Below are 21,286 nucleotides of genomic sequence, written 5' to 3'. Positions count from 1 at the left end.
TTTTTTTTTTTTTTTTACTATAACTTTACGCGACTTTGCACTTCTCGAATGCTGATGTGGTCGGTGACACACTTCACCCATCGCACGTCCATATTCTTCATGATATCCATTCTGTACAGATTGAAAAGACTGTTTACATCAGGGATCCAAAGTTGGAGACCCAATGAATAAATCGGCAAGACTAAAATTTTGAAGATTTTTAGCACGTGAGCAGTATCTCCCTTTCGTAATACTACGCATTACAAAAAGCACATTGCGTGGCCATCGACACGCCGACAGATAAGAAAGTGTTGTTAAAAAATATTCGAAATAGTACACACTTCGTTGAATCGTAAACATCCGTTATCAGTTCAAATTGACCACAGAGACCTCTGTGAAACAGATTATTTCCGCACATATTCATCTGACGGACATTTGAGGACTAAAAGTGGTAAACGTTGTAAGTGCCATAAGCGAAAGTGTTGGAAAATCGCATCGTTCCGCACATCAGCCCGTGCACACTAGTGACCTCTTTACACGCCCTTTGAACTACTTAGAGGGCTACCAGACACATTTCACGTTTACCACATTATAAAGCACAGTTTAACGTGGAAAACAGTGTTTGAATTATTGTGGCACTTACAGCGTTTACCAATTTTAGTCTTAATTTCTTTTATGTGCAGCGAAATGCAACGAAACTGGTCGGGATCTAATGATCTAGGAAATCAGTTGTATTATTATTATTATTATTATTATTATTATTATTATTATTATATTACAGCTTATGTATTTTATCCGTGTAACTTTGTACTTTTTTACTTGACTTAGTGCTGTATCAGGTTTTATACTGTGCTCAACACTTAAAATAAACTATTATTATTATCATTTTAACAGTTTTCAGACAGATCATAGTTACATGAAATTAAAAACAGCTTTCTCAATATTATGAAGGTTTACTTCTTCATAAGTAATGCAAGTCTACGTAAAAGAAAAACGACCACACATACAATGAGATGGTCTTCATTTCATCTTATCAGCATTCATCCTCATATTCGCGATTAGCCAAAAGTGGGAGAAAAGCGAAGTAAAGTAACTAATTCAATCAATATTTCTAATCCATGTTCTTTCTATCGTTCTCGAAGGAGAAACGGAAGAACTAAAAGAACTCGCCTGGTCATGTCGTGTGCATAGTAGGATGCTGCACAGTGTACATGCGCTACTGAATAGCGCGGACAATACGTCTGAAAGCACCCGTGAGGAATAATGTTTCTATTGCAAACGCTCTCATTTCCCAATACGACTGATGGCAAGAAGTCGATGTATGAAGGGGTCAAAGCAGCAGGGAGAGATTTATAAAATTTGAACCCCTAGGCTAACCTTTGTCTTGGACTGACAATATTATTATTACTATTATTAGTTTTGTTACCATGGTACTTAACTTCCACTAATTGCATGCTCTGTATTAATAAATAACATAACACTTGTAAACTTTAAGATACAGATATATCTGATTAAAAATTATTCATTAAACTTGGATAAAACAATACACATAGATTTAACAAGAGAACAAAACTGTTTCCTTCCATTGTTGCACACTGATGAATGAGAGACTAAAGGCCGAATCACACGGAACTGGATTTTCAGTAGGAATGCCCTGGTTGGTGCTGGACTGGCCACCTGACCGGAAATGATGGCTGCCTGGCTGACTGCTTCACTGTCTTTGACTATTAGACCGTGCTCTAATTGCAACTGGTTTTCTCTGCTAGATTCTGTAGAACAGGCAACCAGAGCAAAGTTTGGTCATATGAAGATAATCTGTGAGTTTGGAAAGATAAAGTTTCCCGACAAGTACGGTATCAAGTATCGTGTGAGGCGAAAACTAGCAAATGGGCCAGTACCACACAACTAGTCCAAGCCCAACTGGAAAACCAGCAGGAAATCTAGGCTCGTGTGATCCAGGCTTTAAAGTCAATACCTCCCCCCTTTCCCCAATAAAGAGAGATCTGAATCACTACTATGTGCCTTCACCTGGTGGAGGCATTGTCTCCTTGGAAGAAATGGTACCGAGACGATCTTGCGAAAATAGAGACGAAAACGAAACCAGACCGCCCAGATGAGATGAGACTAATTACCAACATAATCCAATTCTGCGTAGTTGCATAAATTCAGGACAAACTTTAATTTTTTCGAAGGCTACACGGAACACAAAATATTTGTTTTAACAAAAGGCGTTTAGTTAGGCTATCTGATAAACAAAATACTTGGTAGCCTTTAGTACAGTGGGATCCATGAGTATTACCCTGCAAATTGTCCATGACTATTTTTATTAATTTTTTTCTTACATCCTATGTGTTTTTAAGTGATGCATTCTTATGTATGCTGGTGCAGAAGTTGTCAACAGCTTGTTTTGAGTTTTCTTTAAATTCCTGAAGTTCTTATTGGGTCAAATAAAGTGCAGGAACATGGTGATGGACAATTTGCACGGTAATACTCATGGATCCCACTGTACAATCCAACAGTAACATCGTCATAGTCAAAAGTAAATAAATAAGAATAATGTTTTTCTTTTTTATTTTTTTAACAAAAAGAAGAAAGAAAAGCTTGCGCTTCTCCGATCACGCACTCCGTTTAAATACGTAATACACACGAAATCAAATGACGTAGGATACAGCTAGTAGAGAACAAAGTTCAGAAATGTACATGCAGAATTCGCTCACTGTATGGAGACACTCGTAAATGTTGTTTTGCTAATGCATACAATAATAACAAAGACGAAGGTCATCTTGTTCCCAACATGATAAGAAGAACTATTGTTCACGGTATGAACTGTATTTCGAAGAAACCATAAACCTAGACCCCGAAGCCTGGAGACGATTGCAAGTTCATTTCCATCCTTTGATTTGAGTATTATTAAACGGAACAAGCATATTATTTTAGCACTATTAATGATTCTAATACCTATCTGACTTATACAACTCCAAACATCATTCCTTTTTCTCAGTCAGATATCAGTAATGTGCCTAGGAATTTCGTAAAATAGGGGGGAGCATGTCTTGCCTCCTTTTACTGCGTTCGGCACGTACCTGGAGGTCTGTACATTATTTTGGAATATCCCATACCTATATGTAGCGAAACGAGAAATTTTACACAAAGTATTATCAAAATTAATGAACCTCTTAAAATAAATTTGGTTTAATTATTGTACACAACAGATATTCATATTGGATGTACAATACATTGTACAGTGGGATCTATGAGTATTACCGTGCAAATTGTCCATCACTATTTTCATTAATTTTTCTCTTACATCCTATGTATTTTTAAGCGATGGATTTTTATGTATCCTGATGCAGGAGCTGTCAACAGCTTGTTATGAGTTTTCTTTTAATTCTTGAAGCTCTTATTGGGACAACTAAAGTGCACGAACATGGTGATGGACAATTTGCATGGTGATACTCACGTATTCCACTGTATAGTCACGGACACTTCTGGATTGTAACAATCCCATTAACTTTCAATGGAATCGTTACAGCTCAGAAATGTCCATGACTGTACGTACTTGCATTAAAAATTGTAAAAAGGGAATTGGATTTTTTTAAATGGATGCACGCATATGAATGGGTAAGTGTGTATATAAATATTTTATTTTTGAATGCATTTGAATTTAGTGCTGAGTTATGCAACTAAAAGTGTAATCGTTTATGTATTCAAAATATATTCTGGGCAGAAAGAGCCAAATGTAAAACTAAAAGTCCAATAAATACAAACGATGATGATGGCTTTTATACTTCTAATAACATTGGCTTTTATATCTCATCATGAGCGTTCTATTGATTGACGTAGCGATTTGTTTATTGTGACTTCATTATCTTTCCGAAGTTTGAATTAGCCTTTTGTGTTAATTTTCGTTCTTGATTGGAATTAGTAAAGTAAGTGCTTTTTTTTAAAGTTTGATAGCATTACATAATTTTACGCCTAAATAAGAATTGTAACGTGAAAAGTTTTTAAAATGTATAAACGTGCGTTCATTAAATCTCATAATTGCATTTATCGAGCGAAGCCTGGAATCGTTGACTTTCAAGAGTGCTTTCACTATAACTAGTATTATTAATGAAACTCAAATACCTGAATTACTGCAAGAGAATGCTATTTATGAGTACCATTCAGCAAGTATTATACAAAATTGGTTTCTTTTCGGTTAAGTTTGGCTAAGTAGCATTTTCTGATAAGGTCATTTCCTTTGCTTAACTTTTTATGCTATGCTCTTTCACACAATCAATCAGGTAAGCTTGCTTGATTTATATAATTAATAGTTGAAAAGCTAGAGATAACTTCTTTTTAATTTGTAAAAATCCAGCAGTATTTTAATCTTGCATACGAGTGTGCCACTTAAACTAATGTTCACTGTGGCACACAGATTCGACAGTTAGGTCAGGAATGCTATAATTAACACCAAATCAATCAAGGTCTTCATTAGTGTGGACTTCCTTCCAATAAATATAATTTCATATAAATTTTCGATGCACATTGCATACTGCTTTTAAAATATGGTGGTATATAAGTTGTCAAAGTTAGTGAATAGAAATAAATTTAGAAAATATTGAGTAAAATAACGTTTACTATATTTTTTTAAAAAAATAATATTTCCTTTCTTTTCTTAGTGAGAACTTATGCCAAACAGGAATAGAGGTAAACAAGATTCAGCGGGAATAAATGAACCATTTTTTTATATAGCAGAGTGGTTGATTTTTCGTTAAATTGATGCGCTCTCACCTGCAGTGCCCAAGCGCGAAGATTACTCAAAAGTGAAAAAATCTCTTCAGATAGACTGTTGACTTTTGTTTCAACAATGAAGTGTGTTCTAATTGTTTCCATTGCTGGTGGAACTTTTGCAGTCTCACAGAGACTGACAAGAGAATGACTCCCGGACTCTCCAAGAGAGAAGAACACGAGCAAATCGATTACGGTCGGCCGCTGGACCTCACCTTCAAGGACATTCTCAGTCTCAAAGGTGAGTTTTCAACTTTGTATCACTTGATTGATTGATTGATTGATTTAGTTTATTTTACTTCGCGTTTTGTGCCTCTTGGCTAATTTGCGAAGATGGGGATGAGTGATGAAATGATGAAATGGATGAAAATGGACATTCACAAACAACCATACCCGACCGGGATTCGAACCCGGGACCTGTATCACTTGAATGCTACATTTTTCATTCAATCTCGATAGGCCTACATCACAATAAAATTTATCACATCAATGACAAGGCAGCACTGACAAATTTACATTGAAGGGGATAGAATAATATTTAAATAGGGGAAACCGTTAATCTATCCTGTACTGCAAATCTATGCAGTATATTCCCATACAAACACCTGAAAATTAATGGTGAGTTCTCACAAAAGGGATCATTAAATAAAGCCAACGTAAATCACAAATATGACACATTTTGGCTTTAAAATATTAGAACCTGAGTTCCAGAATTGTACATATGCGTCGGCCTTGTCCATAAATTTAAGTCTAGTTCACTTGTAAAGTGAAAAAGTGTTCAATGAACTAGCGCTTATGAGCCTTCAACAGGCCCAGGAGCTTTTCGGAGGAGGCTGAACCCTCATAACTATAGCAAGTTAGCAACTCTGAACGAGAGGAAAATGTAGTTAGAGACTTCCCGATGGTGTCACGGGTTCGATACACGGTGGAGGGCTGTGATTCGAGGTCCCACATTAAACTGTAGGTCCAGTCTCGATTAGCCTATCTGAGCATGAAATACTCATAAAATAAACTTCGATTGAAGGTCAGTTAGACTTCTTTCGTCTGCTTTGAAGAATAATTTTTTGGGCCTATATAAAAGAATGAATTAATAAATTATTAAATTTATGTACTTTGCTGCACAACATTTTCATACAATATAATTTTAATATCTATAGAGGCAAGCAATTAGCCAACTCACTTAAGCTATGAAGCTTTCTAAGTTTTTGCTTGGCCGTAGCAACGAGTACTTCAACTGAAGTTGGAACTGTCCGCCCATGAATTATCTCAGTCTGTTGCTTCATCCCGGAAGAATGCTTTAATTTTCTAACCCCTGTATCGAGAAAAAAAATATATCTCTCACAAAAGTTCTGGGGATGGAAATTGTCTTCGGAAAACAGACAAAATACGGCGCTTGACCAAGAAAGTGTTGGAGTTTGGTGCGATAAGTGAGGCCCGGAACCGGATCGGTGGTCGGCGACGTTACCAGGTTCGAGTCCTGGCGTGGGTATGGGTGTTATTTACAGAGTTACATCAGTTTCATCTAATCATCATTGATCCATTCGCTTTGTAATTAGTGTTGCCCACGAGACGAGACTTTGGCCTGTCTCGTCTCGTGGAGTCTCGTGGAAATGCTGTCTCGTCTCGAAAATATTTGTTTGTCTTATGACACATGGTCACTCTCGTCTCGTCTCGAATTTTTAAAAGCTTGTCCCGTCTCGTCCCGTGGGCAACACTATTTGTAATCAAGGGGTCCCGGGTTCGATACCCTGTGGAGGCACAAGTGGTTCGGAACCCACTTTAAACGGTAGGTCCAGTCCCGATTAGCCTTACTGTGCATAAAGTGAACTTAAAACAACAAATAAAAAAATAATCATTCATCCTCATCGTCGCGATTAGCCAAAGGTCGAAGAAAAGCGAAGTAAAATAACAAAAATACGAATACATCTTGAACGACTATACACATGTACAGAAAGGTCCGTAGTTGTGCACACAGCATTTACAAGCATTCGTGTGAAAAGCGTACACTGTTACCGAATTGCTATTACGCAGTTATAATTCTGAGCCAGAAAGTTACAGGTGGAAGACGGACGGGAGCGAAACTTTCCGCTTTTCTATGGAACACGATAACGTATTACACATCAATTATTACATAATTATTACACTTTCACCTACGAACGATGATATCGTACCGTGTGTCTTTTATAAGGAAAAAAATGTTTCCTCGCTTATGATAAGAGGAACAGAACAACCCTTTCTCACGCCAAGCCATAAAAAAACACACACACACATAGTAGCAGCGATTGGGTGCCAACACTGGCGGCAAGAACAGTTTACTTTCTCTTGGCAGACAAGGTTTAGCATTAAGAGACTATAAGCGGGGGCAAAAGGGGCAAAAAGTGCGGGGAACGCCCCCTAATCACCACCACTACACACACATACACACACACACACACACACACATATATAAACACTTCATGATAAGCTAACGTATGAATATAAATTATCAAAGGGTTGGCAGATAGCAGGGGTAATTTAGTGCTTTACCGCGGTTAATTAGTTCTTTCCTTGAAGGTTTAACTGATAAAACAAACGAAGGTATAAAGAGGCACTCAAAGACTAAAGAAAAATATCTGAACGCCATAGACTCGCTGACATGAAGATATGTTTATGGGGCGAGGGATATTGTTAATCTCCAAGATTTTGAAGTTAAACTTACGTTATAGTTTGTTTTTTCAAATCAATATTCTTTTTAGGCCTATGTTGCTTATATATATATATGCATATATGGACACCGCCATATTTTTTTGTAGGAAGGACAATAATTATTATAATCATCATAATCATTATTATTATTATTATTACGTACATTCTTGAGAACACACTCTTCTACTCGATATCCAGCATGGAAATTTGGAGGTCTGACCAGACCAGATTCCTATATTTTACTAAATTTTTCGAGGTAATTATTTTCCCTGTGGAACACAAGTTAACGTATTTTTTTTCTGTTAGCGCTCAAACTAATATATTTTTGCTTTTGTTGTTTATTTGAAACAAACGATATTGATTTCCAAGGATGAGTTGACTTGACGCGACTCCTACCCCTACCCTCTTGGAGCGCTGATGAGCGGATATGGTTTAATTCATGTAACTAAATCGAAAGAAAAAAATTAAAATTGGTCGTGAGACTCTGAAGACGAACGTTTTCCTATGGAAGCAGGCTAGACTTGCTAGTGACGTTGTGCATGAATTTGCATTCTTTCCTCATTCTAAATCAGTCCAATCCAAACCAAACTGTAAATGCATGAGGTAGCCATGCGATGATGGGCAATAAAACTTCACCTGTATTTGAAGAACAAGTTGAGTGTTTTACTAATAAACCAAGCGTTACTCTACGGAGCATTGGCACAAAGACATATGCAACAGACATAAGCCGTTCCACTGAGAGAGCATTTTAAATTAGCGCTGAACTGGAAACAATTTATTCCAGGTCAAGGATGTGACGTGCTATTTGGATTGTGATTTAGTACACCTTGTATAAACCGCTATACTATGGCTAACAGTTCACTGCCAAAATTTAACAAATTGACTAAATAATTGGGAACACACCACTTAATAGAATTCTACTAGAGCGGATGTTGTGTGTATACTTTCCGTAACAGAATCTCCAAGTATTTCACTCGTTATGTGGCACTTAGGGAAAACTTAGATTTCGAAAACATGCGGGGGGAAAAATGTTTTAATTCATTGTTGTTATAGGTACACCGTTGACATTAGCAGGGGTGCCCCTCAGATCAGATCATTCGCGCCCTCAAACCATATCGTAATCCTCACGAAGTATTTAATTACGACAGGGCATCACTCAAGACCGCCCCTAAAATCGTTCATTATAATCCTCCCAAAATAGTTTGGATGAACATGTAATAAATAATTGATTTCTATGTGAATGAAATACCATGTTAAACTGTCCATTTTTTTTAATTGTTCGATTTAAAAAAAATAGAACTAGCACATTAATTGGTTAAATGTAGTAAATTAAATTATGTAAATATGCATAAATACGCTTTTTTGTGAGTGGGTTTATAAAACTCAGAATTTGAGTATTTAAAACAAATTGTTACACAACTTTAGATAAAGATAGAAAATTCAACCTTGGCAAAACAAATAACATGCTCCAGCCCAGGGATGACCACAGGGGGGGAGGGGATTATGGTGCAGACTGCGCCATTGAGATTTTTTGGAGGGATTTTCTCCCCTTTTAAATAACATAAAATTCAACATTTATATATATCTAAAACTTTTACACCTTAACTGCACCATTTAATCCATTAGATGAAGAAAAGGAAGTACTTAGGGCCAGGGGGTTTGTGAACACCCGTTGAGTCTACCCAATTTGGGGGGGGGGGGTTATGATGAAAATTTGAGGTAAACAACATAGCATTGGACACAAGTTACCATTGCTGCTATATAAATAGCAATTTGTAGACTTTCAAGGGAATCGTAAAGGTTAATATATATTATCGGGAGGGGGGGGGTTGGAGGGAAATATCCAACTCTTACATATTGACACGTGGATTTTTGGGGGGGAATTGAGGATTAAACGTTTGGGGGGATACTATCCAACTCTTGAATATCAGTGTTAAGTCTTAGATTATAGAGGGTATTTTAGTTAGGGGGATTGAGCGTTAAATTGAGGTGTACCCAATTCTTGTATATTATTATTCTCTAGACTGTTGCGAAAATTATGGTGACTGAGAATTACTTGTTTTGGAGGAGGCAACATCCACTCTTCAACATAAACAGTAAGTCTAAAATTGGCACGGAAATTTTGGTGGGAGGATTGAGTATTAAATTTAAGGAGGGAGTATGAAGCTCTTGATAAAGTGTTAATCGCTCTGTAATCAAGCAGTCCCGGGTTCGATAGATACCATTTGGAGGCACATGGCACAGTGGTTCGAATCCCACTTTAAACTGTAGTTCCAGTCCCGATTAGCCTTACTGTGCATAAAGTGGACTTAAACACCAACTCAATCAATCAATCAATAAAGTGTTAAATCTTAGACTGTCAATGGATTTCTGTAGAGGGGAGAGTTCGAATATTATATTTAGGGAATTATAATTAGCGATATGGTATCCACACGTTTTTGGCGCCGAACGTGCGAAAAGAGAAGCTGGAAAAGAATAAATATCGAGGGGTCATAAGAAAGTATTGACACCCCATTAAATTAATATCCTTGAAATACATTACAGAAATGGATGTAAAAATTACGCATTTTACTAAAGTTTTATACTATAGATGCATTACAAGATATGAACTACTTTCTCGATGTTGATTCATAACATCACTTCTTAAAATATATAATGCTTATAGTGTTGGTATTCTGCTCAATTTAAAGCAGGTGCATCATTTGGATAATGTACTTCTATTAGCAGTATTATTGTAGTATTGATTCCTTGTATGTTGTACTAAGTGTAATTCATACAGTAACACCTTGCACGTTACCCGATAAAACAGAAAAATAAAAAAATTCAAATTCCTTCGCATTTCCAACATCTTGTCGCAGGACAATTTTACTTTAACAAGTGACATTTGCACTGAAAATATAATCTACGTAATTATTGCTATGGATTACTAAAATAATTATATTTACCCTAAGCAGAGGGGGCGAGTTCTTTGAAGGAGGAACCGTATTAAATTCTCGCCATAAATACTCAAATTGTGGGTGCCGACCCCCCGTGGCGAAGTGGTCGACGCCAGGGGTTCCGGGTTCGAGTCCCGGGTAAGGCATGGGTATTTGTGTTTGTTCAAATGAGAAAAACTGAAAATTGAAAAATAACGAGAAATTAAAATGTGAGAAAAAAGGTGAAAAACGGGGGATACTACCGCTTAGGGCAGGGGTGGCCAACGCGTCGACCGGCAAGCCGCGAGAGGTATTAATTAGCCCGCGGTGCTCTGTCATATTATACGGAGTTTATTATGCATAGTCACAAAACATTTTATTACTTGCCTCTCTGTATTTTCAACTGTTGTATCAGGAAAAGAGCTTTGTTGTAACAGCTAATTTCTTTCTTTGTTGAATCACATAATAATTAACCATAAAAAAATGTAAATATTCTTTGCAAGTGGCGGCGATTGAGTTCCAAAACTAGGGGGGACGAACAGTTTGCTTTCACTTGATACATAAGGTTTAGCATGGTGCAGGAGCAGAAGTGACGAAAAGTGGGAGGGGGCAACTGCCCCCTAATCGCCGCCACTGTTCTTTGTCTTCTCTGTTCGGAGTAACTAACAATTCGTTATTAAACAACTGAACAACGGGCGATCGAAAGTACAAAATAGTTGTGTAATTTTTTTACTGATGCCCAGCAAGAAGTGAAATACCTTTGTTAAAATGAGTGTTTATGAAAGAATAAAATTGTAGTAATTATGTTTATATAAATATAATTTTTTTTTACCTTCTCATTAAAATAATGAAAAGATGCTAATGATGAACTGGGGAGATGCGACCTAAAACAGGTGCCAGGCCCACAGTACTGAAGCCAAAACTTATTTAATAAATAAATAAGTAAATAAATAAATAAATAAATACATAAAATAAAATTAAATAATCAATGTCAATTTTATGGTATTAGCCCTTTGTTTTCCTTTTTTAGGCTCTCGTTGTTAGGTCTAATAAGATAAGTAGACCGCCAGTGATTCTTTAAATGTAAATTAGCCCTCAAACCAAAAGAGGTTGGCCACCGCTGGCTTAGGGGTATTTTTTTATATATTATTATTATTATTATTATTAAAAAGAGTGGTTAGCACATCGCGCTACGATGCCAGGAGTCCCGGGTTCGAATCCCGGCCTGGGCATGGATGTTAGTGAATTCATCATATCATCACTCATCCCCCTCTTCGCAAATTAGCCAAACGTGGCACAAAAAGCGAAGTAAAATAAAGCAAATCAATCAATCAACTTGTAGGTTTTATAAACCTTAGAAATCTTATTCTCCATCACAAACACTGTTTAAATGTATATTTATATAATTTAACTTAATAATAATAATAACAACCCATAGCTCTACAGCCCGTGAGGGCCTTGGCTTACCTACCGACTGCTGGTCTCCCTCCCACACTGTTCCTCCGTCACCTGTTGTAGCGTGGAGATCTTAGACCAGTATTGGAGTGTCGGGGGATCAGCCCGACGAGCCCCCAGCCGTTGCAGGTCTTCTCGATCGGGTTACGCTCACTCGCTCGGAGCTTCCCAATTTCCTCACGATGGTGGGTTGCCACCGGCCCTATACGTAGGCCGAATAAGTTCCGACCAGAGCCGGATTCGAACCTACGCCGTCCCGCAGCGCACGATCTCAAGACGAGTGAACGCCTTAACCCGCTCGACTAGGGAGGAGGACATTTAACTTATTACACTTAACGAATCAATATGCCAGCTTTCCGTTATTTCGAAAACTTAACTATTAAAAATATATGGACAGTTTAACATGGTATTGTATTCAAATAAACATCAATTATTACTTATTCATCCAAACTATTTGGGGACGATTATGATGAACGATTTTGGGGAGGCAATGAAAGAATCCACGGTCTTGGGGTGATATTCGATTAAAGGTTATTAAAAGTAGGTTGCGTTCCAGTTTGGGGGATTCATGACTGTCAAGTTTGCTTGTTTTGTATAGTGCACAAATTCCAAATGATGAAATAATAGATAAATTTGCAAGGTTCAGTATTAAGAGACAAAAGCTTCTTTTAAGATCTTCATACTAAAGTTTGTTTTAGTATCTATGCTGTCTTGTAAACAAACATTAATTTGAAAACGGCACAAACGTTCTACTTATGATATTCTTTTTCAATGAGTAAATACGATTAATTGGTTTCTTTCTACAAAATATTAAGTTTTTAGTTCTTAATAGGAAAACAATTGTACATTTTGTTCATATACATCTCTTAATGAATAAGCACAAGAAATAAATAGTAAAAAGTCAATACATGTCTTTACTAAAATTCATAGAATTATAATTACCTATTGTATATCCAAATATGCAGTATATTTTGTCTTAACAGAGCTCGCACATTATTATTACATATAAATTTAAGCAGATTAAAAATCATAATGCATTTTATGACGTTAAATATGTTAGAGTTATCTTTATATCCATACCATGTAGTTTGATGTGGCAATTCATCTATCCCCTGATTAATGGTAAATCTTGCTCATACTAGGCGCAAAACAGATCATCGAGTCTCCACTTTGCACTACACAGTATTTGAAGTAATAGTGACATGTTAGATGAAAATGAATAACTCAGGATGGGGAGTATCAAGTGTATTGTTCAGTATATATATATAAAAAAAAGATTTGTAAACACTGTCCTAATTAAATACTTTATGAGGATTATAACATGAACTTGGGGGGGGGGGTTGCTTCATTGGATTTTGGGAGGGATTGCGCCATTGGCCTTGGGGGGATGGGCACCCCTGCTCCAGCTGCATGACCAGACTCAAAATATTGTTTCACGAGACATTACACATTGCTTTGTTTTGCTTTATTTTATTTTACTTCGCTTTTTGTGCCACTTTTGGCTAATTTGTGCAGATGGGGATGAATGATGACATGATGAAATTGATGAATGGACGACACACTCAAACACTCCGTCACGGGAGCCGGCGAGAGACATAACAGAATCCTAGCTAGAAATTCTTAAGCTCAGGGCGAGAATATAATAAGTAAAGGCTCCTCTTTCAAAGAACTCCCCTCCCCGCCATTTTCTTGTTAAATACAATTATTTTAGTAACCCATGGCAATAATTACGTGAATTTTATCTTCAGTGCAAATTTAACTTGTTAAAGTAAAATTTTTCTGCGACAAGAAGTTAGAAATGCGGATTCTTTATTTTTTGTTCCAAATGATGCACCTGCTTTACCAACACTAAGCATTATCTTTTAAGAAGTGATGTTATTAATGAATATCGAGAATATCGCTTGTCTTGTAATGCAGTAAAGTTCACATTCACCTCAGTAAAACACCAAAACATGCATTCCCGGAACACAATATTGCGAGCAACAAAAGTTTTACATCCATTTCTTTGCAGGCTTTCAAGAATATTAATTTAATGGGTTGTCAATACTTTCTTAGGATCTCGAGATATTTAGTCTTTTCCAGCTTCTCTTTTGCCCGTTCAGGGTCGAAAACGTGTCGATACCATATCGTTAAATACAGTCTAAAAATTTAATGTTTGAAGCGAACTCTCTCTCCACTACAGAAATCCCTTGACAATCTAAGATTTAACACTTTATCGAGAGCTTCCTATCTCTCCCTTTAAATTTAATACTCAATAATACCACCAAAATTTCCATACCAATATTAGACTTACTGTTGATATTGAAGAGTGGACATTGCCTCCTAAAAAAATTAATTCTGTCTCCACACCAGAATTTCCGCAACAGTCTAAGGCAATAGTAATACACAAGAACTGAATATCCCCCCTCAATTTAATGCTCAATCCCCCTCTAACTAAAATACCTGCCATAATCTAAGACCTAGAGTTGGATAGTATCCCCTCTCCCCCAGCGTTTAATTCATAATTCTCTCCCTTCGATAATAGCCTTAAGGCGAAGAGGGACAATTGCGCACCAGGCATGCATTTATTCCAATGTCGTCGGAATGAGCAATGCTACTAAAAAGATCTCCGCCAGAAATGAAGAGTATGAATTTCTCCCCATGTGGCAAGTGGAAACGGTTTCCTAAGTTGATTATTAAGCCTTATACGATTTTTGAAAAATATGATGAATTAGTATTTACCGAATCCCATGTATTCCTTATGGGACATCAACTTCAACTTCAAGTTACGGCTCATCAAATGGGAGTTTCGACTTTTCCTACTACTATGACATAGTTCAACGTGTACTTTTCTACGTCATCGGATGTTTGATATTCCCGAGAGAACAAATAAAATAATTGTCCCATAAGCCTAGTGCATTTCTCCTTGCCTCCTACGGTCATCCTGGCAGTGTTGCCAACCCTGATGTGCATAATAGCTAAATTTCACCATTAATATAGCTAAAGAGGACTTTCAAGGAGCTAGATTAACGAAGGCTGCATAAAGTGCCTACTAGGGTAATTTTAGTTGTCAGAGAGGTGGGGGTGCTGCTATTACCGTTAGCTTTAAAGTGATGGCAATTTATTCTTAGTTTTCACCGCCTAGATTTGGCGGCATCACCCATCTCAATAATCCAATGATGTTAATATAAACTCGAAAATAAATGGTTCCCGGATAACAAAATTGTCATCTTCATCTTAGCCACAGCGCTATATATAAAAATACATGGGGAGGAAAGAAGAGGTGGGTGACGTAGCCTATAGCTATACGAATATCACGTCATGTGCAAAATGTACACTCATGGCAAAAGTTGGTATTTATGGGCCAGAGCCAGTGGTGGCATCATAGTGGGGCAGAGGGTGGGTGCCACAGTTCACAGTCAAACGAGTGCACGAAAGAGCCAGATCTGGCTCCAAAAGAGCGAAGTTGGCAACAGTGATCAGCAGCTGCCCCAGCGAGAAAGACCTAGGCGAAATTGTCCCTCCTCGCCTTAAACACTTTGTTTTCTTCATCTAATGTATTAAATATTAAGGTGTAAAATATTGACATGTATTTTGGAAAAATATATACAGTGAGTGTAAAAAGTGTTTGGACACTGCTGTAGTTACGTTAATAATGGATCCTCTTGGCGTTGTGGATGATAGTAGGTGAGCGGGATAAATGTGCAATGGTTCTACCTCAAATTATTTCTTTCTTGGCATAACAACGAAATAAAAATATCAAAACATAAACAGTCCATGAACAATTATAACAAAAATGCTTACCATGGACGCGTGGCAAGGAAGAAATTTTGGGTTAGTGCAATAAACAGAAAAGAAGCACCTCGAATTTGCCCTATATCACTGCAATTACGATGCAGACTTCTGGAACAAGGTCATTTTTTCGGACGAAAGCAAATTCAACTTATTTGGGTCCAATGGTAGGCATATGGTATGGTGGCAAACAAATACAGAGTTCGAGCTGCGAAACTTAATCCCAACTGTCAAACACGGTGGCGGTTCACTCTTAGTATGGGGTTGTATGAGTGCTGCCGGGGTCGGCAAGTTGCATTTCATGAAGAGGACGATGGACCAGTACATGTACATTGATATATTGAAGAATAATTTGAGCGCTAGTGCGGCTCAAATGAACTTGGGTAATCATTACTTGTTTCAACAGGACAACAATCCTAAGCATACCGCCCTTAATACAAAATTGTGGCTGTTATAATCGTATAACACCCCAAAACAACTTCACCCCCCTCAATCCCCAGATCTGAACCCCATAGAAAATTTATGGTGTGTATTAGACAAACAGATAAGAAAAAGAAACAAATCCGACCTAAAATTAGTATTGCAGGAAGAATGGAACGCCATTTCACCTCAGATTAGTGCAGAAATGGTAAAATCAGTACGAGACAGGCTCCAGGCAGTGATTCGTGCCAAAGGAAATACAACATAATATTAAATGTTTTTTTTTGTTTTTTTGCAGAAAATATGGACAAGAATGGCAAAGTATCCAAAGACTTTTTGTGTTCAAAATATGTGACATTTTCATTATTATTGTTTATAGATGGTTTTTTTTTTATATTTTGTATTTTCCTGTTGTATCAGATAAACAAGTATATGAGGTAGAATAATGTGGTTTTCATTCCACTCGCCTACCTGCACCCACAACCCTGAGCGGATCCCCTGTTGTCTCTCCAAACACTTTTTACACTCACTGTAAATGTTGAATTTTATATTATTTGAAGAGATAAAATCTCGATGGCGCAGCCTGCACCATAATCCACCAATCCCGACTGTGTGCACCCCTGGACACTAGCGTACATATGGGTTTTATACATTTGTCCCGGGAGGGGGGTACAGATACACGCCTATCACTACACCAATGAATTGGCAGGTCATAACTTGCAAAGGTCATATAATACAAAATATGACTAACAAAAATGAAGCAGATCATTCAACTCCTGCGCCATCTGTGATTAACTTTGTCGGTGTCCGAATCGGCAAATGCAACGTCTGCTTCCTTGGCTCATATTGGCATTCACCTATTTATGCGATTTTGTGTTGTTTCTCCACTTTTGCTATTTATAGCTGGTTTTCGAGCAGTACAGTTGACACTTTTCTCACGGTGTCAGTTGAAACGTCAACCCACCGCGACCTAGCAGGAGCACAATATGTAAGCAAAAGGCAGACGCCATCCAAACATCATCTTGCTTTCCATCTATTTACTACTTTAATTAAAAATGTATGTAAGTTCTCATTTTACATTTTTCAAAATATGGTTTTATCGATAAAATGTCCAAGCAGAAGCGAGTTTTATTCGTCTATTCAATAAACGTTGCCTCTACAATGCAAAGGTCGACGTATGTCACGAATTCGGACGCGGCCTTGAACAAATAGCCCCTATTATTCAAGCACCATAACGATTATGAATCAGAGAGGTGTGCAAGGGGCAGGCACCACCTTAGTCAGCCTGTCCAAACTAGTGCTCGAAGTGGAAATTTTCTTAACTGTGGGGATAGAAAACCCCTCCCCTGTGTCCCTACCCACTTCGAGCACTGGTCCCTACTCAGAAAATACCCAGTCAATAAGAGCTCAAGCTGTATGGTGTACATGTTACATTTTTCGTTTAATACCTCTATCAATATGAATTTGAGCATTTTTACAGGTAGTTTCATTTTTTACAGATGTCTCACTCGACATGAAACTACGATCAACTCGTGTGAATGGTGTGCCAAACCGTGGGGCTGATGGCAGATACAAATCTCGTTCCATATGGATCAGCAATAATCTGATTGAAAATACGGCAGGTTTGCAATCTGCTGTTGACAAACTTCTAATAGAGCCATGCAGACTTGGGTGGCTAGATCTCTCTTTCAATATGATAACTGAAATAAGCGAGGTTAGTGGGATTGTAGCTATAGAGAGTTATAATAAAATTATGGAACTGATTCTGGTAGAAGAAAGTTGCAGTGGAATCACGGTTATAAAAATTGTGTTTTTTTGCAGATGACACAAGTCCTTGAAGAACATATCTTATTACAGCCCTGTAAAATGTTCCCTAAGTAGCATCAAACACAGTTGACCAGCCATTGTAGTGTGCTCCATACATAATACGATGGCAAATCGAAGTCTTTCCATCAGCCGAAATATTAGTGAGATTGAGAAACCAAGATATAAATACAATGCAATAGGTTTTTCTTGAAATGGACCAGCGTTAACTCTCGGCTGCTCCGTCGTCCGGCACTGCTGTCAGTTTGCGAAGATTGCTGTAGTCCACATCGTATGAGCTGCGAAGTGTTATTCGTTTTCCATGGAGCAAGAGACGAAAGCCTCGAGATCCATAGGGAATTGCAGCCGACCTATGGGGGACAAGTATCTCGCTTTGAGAAGTATACGGTGGTGGTGTAGAGAGTTCGAAAATTGCCAAGAAGACCTTCATGACAATGAGCAGTCGGAGCATCCTCGCAACTCGCTCACAACGGAAAACATTTCTCACTATCTTCTGGGATCGCCGATGACTACTCCGGATGGATTTCATGCCACGAGGTGATGCCATCAACACTGACAGCTATTGTGGCACACTCTCACGTCTGCGAGCTGCCATCAGGTTAAAAAGCAAAGGGATTCTCAATGTGGACAATGTGGTTATCCTCCATGATAACACCAGGCCTCATGTGGGAAACAGGACCATCAACAGACTTCAGTCATTCGAATGGAAGATTCTGGAGCATGCACCGTATAGTCCAGACCTCCCCCCTCCCTTTTCCACGTGTTCGGTTCACTGAAGAAGTACCTGCCAGGACAGAGGTTCATTTGCGAAGACCGCTGTCCAGCAGTGGTTCCACGATCAAGCAGCCAAATTCTAGCATCTCCAAACTAGTGGTGCAATGCGACAAATGCCCGAACTGCTGTGGTGACTATGTGGAAAAACAGTGCAAAGTACATAGAACAATTCCTATATTTTGATTTCTCTGCATGTTTTTATTTTGGCTGAAAAAAATTGGGGCAAAGACTTTTAGATTTGCCCTCATATATATAAGAGAGGAAATAAAAAGTAGGCTTAATTCAGGAAATGCATGTTACTTCTCTCTTCATAAACTTTTGTCTTCTCGTTTAATATCTAAGAAACTAAAAGTTAAAATATACAAAACAGTAATTTTATATGGATGTGAAACTTGGTCCCTTACATTGAAAGAGGAACATAAATTGAGAGCATTTGAAAATAAGATCCTTAGGAAAATCTTTGGACCTAAAAGGGATGAGGAGACAGGTGAGTGGAGAAGGTTACATAATTTAGAACTACATAATTTGTATTCATGTCCTGATATTATTAGAATAATTAAATCAAGAAGACTTAGGTGGGCAGGCCATGTGGCACGAATGGGAGAGGAAAGAGGAGTTTACAGGATTCTTGTTGGGAAACCTGATGGTAAGAGACCTGTAGGAAGGCCAAGACGAAGATGGAGGGACAACGTTGAGATGGACCTAAGGGAAATCGGTAGGGATGGAAAAGAGTATATAGAACTTGCTCAAGATAGGGAAAGATGGAAGGCCTGTGTTGCTGCAGCCATGAACCTTCGGGTTTAAGAAGGCTAGAGAGTTAGTTAGTTAGTTTAGTTAGCCTCATATTATAAGTCATTTCATGCTTTGTATAATGTAATAACAATTTTAAAGAAGTAATATATATATATATATATATATATATATAAATCAAAGAAGGTAAAATGAAACGCTCACCGGACAGTAGAAAAATTCAAAATTTTCGCTAACTTCGTAGCATCATCGGTGTGAGGAGAAAGAGACAAACAAAATTTTGAATTTTTCTACTGTCCGGTGTGCTTCCTTTACCTTCTTTGATTTTTACTTAGCCCTTTTGGCCCTCCTTGAAGTAGATGCCTATCAATTAGTACTCCAGCACTTTGTTTCTTTATACAGCATATTTGCAGAAGATACAATTCAACATACAAGTACATATTTCAGTATATGCTGTATAAAACACAACTTATTACTAACTTCGTTGACCCTGTACCGTCTATGGTTCAACGTATCAGGTGATCATACTAAAAGTTCTCCTACACTGAGCCCTCTGGGGCCCATTTGAAGCATCGGATTGCGGTGAAACTTGGTATAGAGGAGGTAGAGACCATGGGGAAGCGAATGCTGATTAAAAAAAACAAAAAAAAAAAAAAAAAACTTTGAAATGTGATGGCAAAATCTGGTGCACAGTGAACAATATCCAAAGGGTCATTCAAATTCATGGCCTGCATATTGAACACTTCAATGACAAACTAAAATTAAAATTTTGCATGTCCAATTTCTTATTATTTCAATGCCACATTTCCATCTGGAGGTGAAAATTTAAACTATTTTTTTTTTCATCAGCATTCACATCTCCATAGCATCTCACCAAAGTTCGTTGCTTCCAACAGGCTTCCGAGGGTTCAGAGTAGGGAAATTTTAATTATGACTGCCCTGGTCATATGGTAATACTGAAATGGTGTCCTGTTCTTTCATCAAATACATATATTTAATAGTGTGGAACTTCCATTTTCTCAGGAGAGCAAAGTGCAACATTTAAAATGCGGGAAAATTTTATAGCATTTTGCTCTATTGAGACCATGAAGACACTGAGTATTTCAAGAAAATATAAAATCTAAAAAATTGAGATGAGACTGTATTTGCTTCTACAATTGGAAAAGTTTATCAGCCATTCAGTCTAAGAAAAACCTCTTTTCTCTCTCTCAGGAAATAGCACGCTTCCGCAATCTTAGAATTCTTTACCTGCATGCAAACTACATAAAGGACTTAGCCACTGTCAACAAGATCAGGAACCTGCCACTTTTGCGGTCTCTCACTCTGCATGGAAATCCCATAGAGTACAAAATTCCTCAATATCGGCTGCGGGTCATCAGGATGCTTCCACAAATTCTGTCTCTAGACTTTTCAGGCATTTTACCGAGTGAGAGAGAACGGCCAGCTCCACCAAGACTTAAAGTCTTAACTGTTGACTAAGCTTCAAGCACTGACCGGCAACTCTTCTGAAGAATGTAAGGGATCATTGAACATTTGTCTTGGGTAATGGAGTACTAAAAATCTGTGATATATGTTGCATATAAATGAATAGAAGTTCATAAACATGGAAATGTGAAAGGTAAAGTTCTACTGTAAAATATGGTTTATTAATAAATTATTTCCAGAACAAGGTAGATCTTATTTTAAACCTAATTTACGAATTTGGTGCAAACTACTGGCTTATGCTTTGTGCTGTTAATTTTATTCACTATTTATTATAGGAACACTCCTTCCCAATACCAGAGGTCACCTTTCACAAACAAAAAGGAGCACAATGATCTGTACATAGTGTTGAATCACGTTCTACACTTACTTTTAGTGGAGAATTTCAACCTTGCTTTGTTGGGTCAAAGCAGTGTAGTGTAAGCAGTGGAGGGAGATATCTTTTGGTTTACTATTCTCTA

General features: G+C 37.6%; 1 protein-coding gene across 1 annotated transcript; it reads left to right on the top strand.

Moving 5' to 3' along the window:
- Positions 1 to 4,646: 4,646 nt before the first annotated feature.
- LOC145998460 (leucine-rich repeat-containing protein 51-like) lies at positions 4,647 to 21,001 on the top strand. Its single transcript, XM_083134872.1, has 3 exons — positions 4,647 to 4,990; positions 17,495 to 17,709; positions 20,556 to 21,001. The coding sequence occupies exons 1-3, from the start codon at positions 4,897 to 4,899 to the stop codon at positions 20,820 to 20,822; spliced, it is 576 nt and encodes a 191-aa protein (XP_082990998.1). The 5' UTR covers positions 4,647 to 4,896; the 3' UTR covers positions 20,823 to 21,001.
- Positions 21,002 to 21,286: the final 285 nt, after the last annotated feature.

This window comes from Lepisma saccharinum, chromosome 14 (genome assembly GCF_977018435.1).
Source record: "Lepisma saccharinum chromosome 14, izLepSacc3.1, whole genome shotgun sequence".
NCBI lineage: Eukaryota > Metazoa > Arthropoda > Insecta > Zygentoma > Lepismatidae > Lepisma > Lepisma saccharinum.
This window is presented reverse-complemented; position numbering and strand designations above follow the sequence as displayed.

What these genes read in the sequence shown, in the direction of transcription:
- LOC145998460 (XM_083134872.1), top strand. Translation starts at nt 4,897, where the DNA reads ATGACTCCCGGACTCTCCAAGAGAGAAGAACACGAGCAAATCGATTAC. An exon ending in GGACATTCTCAGTCTCAAAG is followed by an intron (nt 4,991 to 17,494) that starts GTGAGTTTTCAA and finishes CATTTTTTACAG; the next exon opens with ATGTCTCACTCGACATGAAA. An exon ending in TGATAACTGAAATAAGCGAG is followed by an intron (nt 17,710 to 20,555) that starts GTTAGTGGGATT and finishes TCTCTCTCTCAG; the next exon opens with GAAATAGCACGCTTCCGCAA.